This window comes from Formica exsecta, unplaced genomic scaffold (assembly GCF_003651465.1).
Source record: "Formica exsecta isolate Colony F162 unplaced genomic scaffold, ASM365146v1 scaffold550, whole genome shotgun sequence".
Taxonomy (NCBI): Eukaryota; Metazoa; Arthropoda; class Insecta; order Hymenoptera; family Formicidae; genus Formica; species Formica exsecta.
In genome coordinates this window covers 8,233-10,213 of record NW_021852745.1, presented here as the reverse complement: position 1 = coordinate 10,213, position 1,981 = coordinate 8,233, and the positions used below count along the sequence as shown (strand labels likewise).

Below are 1,981 nucleotides of genomic sequence, written 5' to 3'. Positions count from 1 at the left end.
ATGATTGTGGAAGAATCGAAGGAATATTTGAAGATTGTGGCTGACCATGTTTTCGGTAACGATAAGCTGGTAATTATATGCGCGAACGCGCGTTCATCTATATAATGTTTATTTATATTTTATATATAAATGTAATTAATGCATAATTAATATTTTTAGGTTAACTGACAAATGGCTAAGCAATGAGTTGCATGTTTATATTAATATAGCAAAACAAGTCTTGCAGGAATTGTATCAAAAATATTACATAGACAATTGAATTGAAAGCATCAGAATTAGAGTCTGAAATAGAAAGCATTAGTCAAAGAAGAGAACTATGGTAATAATTTTGTTTATAAATTATATAATAAAGGTTATTTATTTTTTGGACTAAATACTTTAAGGACAAAATTTAGTGTATTTAATTTTTTTGACATAATGGTTGAACTCATTTTTTAAAGTAAGGAGAAACTTGAGCATGGAAATTGATGGTATATTCGGAGCTATTTATATCATAGCTATTTATTATATGGAGATATTTATATGGAGTTGCCTTTTGCAATATAATGTTATCGAAGAGTATTAGAATATCTGTCATCGACAAATATAATTCAAATTTGAATCAAAATGAGAAGGAAGAGTCGGTTAATGATTTTATTAGAGGATCGTATAAAAGTTTGTAATAATTTGGCAGCTGCGTTGATTAAAACAGAAACCTACGCTGCAGCTTTAAAAAATGTGAAACATGTTTCAAGGTGTCAACCACAAAATGTTAAAGCACTATTTAGGAAAGGTATTGCAAAAATCCTAATTTTTTTATTTACTATATTTAATCTTTTCTTTTAAATAAGTTGTGTATATTCTTGATTTATATTTTACATATGGAAAATTTAAATATTTGTGTATATATATTGTGCGTATTGTAGGAACAATACAAATATGTGTATACATATATTATGCATATCATAGGAACAATATTGAGACACAAAGGGGAATATGCAAAAGCTTATGCAATCTCTCTCTCCATTGAAATTCAAAAATTAAATCCAGAAATGAAGATATTTACTACAGAATTAATAGCTTTAAAGGACAAAATTGCTAAAGACACAGAAAAAAAGTACCTATATCCTTTATTTAATTACTTGCTTTTATTATCTACTTTTATATCCTTCGATAAAATTAAAGTATCTTTAACTACACCTAACATTTTACGACGAACTATAAATGTTTTTCTTTTTCTGCATCTTTAGCGATTTCATCCTTTAAGGTTATTAATTCTGTAATAAATATCTTTGTTTCTGGATTTAATTTTTGAATTTCAGAAGAGAGAGAGAGATTGCATAAGCTTTTGCATATTTCCCTTTGTGTCTTAATATTGTTCCTACGATACGCTTAATATATATACATACATATTTAAATTTTTCATATGTAAAATATAAATCAAGAATATATACAACTTATTTTTAAAAAATAGTTTAAATATAGCAAATAAAAGAAAATTTGATATTTTGCAATACCTTTTCTAAATAGTGCTTTCACATTTTGTGATTGACATCTCAAAACATGTTTCACATTTTCTAAAACTGCATTGTAGACTTATGTTTTAATCAATGCAGCTGCCAAATTATTATAAACTCTTATATTATCTTCTAATAAAATCTGCATTTCAGCATCACTAACCGATTCGTCCTCCTCATTTTGATTCAAATTTGAACTACTTTTTGTTGATGACATATTTTAATGCTCTCAGATAACATTATATTGCAAAAGGCCTCCGAATAAATCATCAGTTTCACGTTTCTCATTGCTTTAAAAAAAATGTTCAACCATTATGTCAAGAAAAGTTAAATAGATTAAGTCTTGTCCTTAAAGTATTTAGTCCAAGAAAATAAATAACCTTTATTATATTATTTATAAACAAAATTATTACCATATTTCTCTTCTTTGACTAATGTTTTCTATTTCAACTCTGATGCTTTCAATTTAATTGTATAGGTAATAT

The 1,981-nt window shown here is 26.0% G+C and overlaps 1 protein-coding gene across 1 annotated transcript; it reads left to right on the top strand.

The window, feature by feature from the left end:
* On the top strand, positions 1-1,229 carry LOC115241985 (peptidyl-prolyl cis-trans isomerase FKBP8-like). Its single transcript, XM_029817984.1, has 4 exons — positions 1-69; positions 252-319; positions 615-772; positions 949-1,229. The coding sequence occupies exons 1-4, from the start codon at positions 1-3 to the stop codon at positions 1,227-1,229; spliced, it is 576 nt and encodes a 191-aa protein (XP_029673844.1).
* The last annotated feature ends 752 nt before the right edge of the window (positions 1,230-1,981 follow it).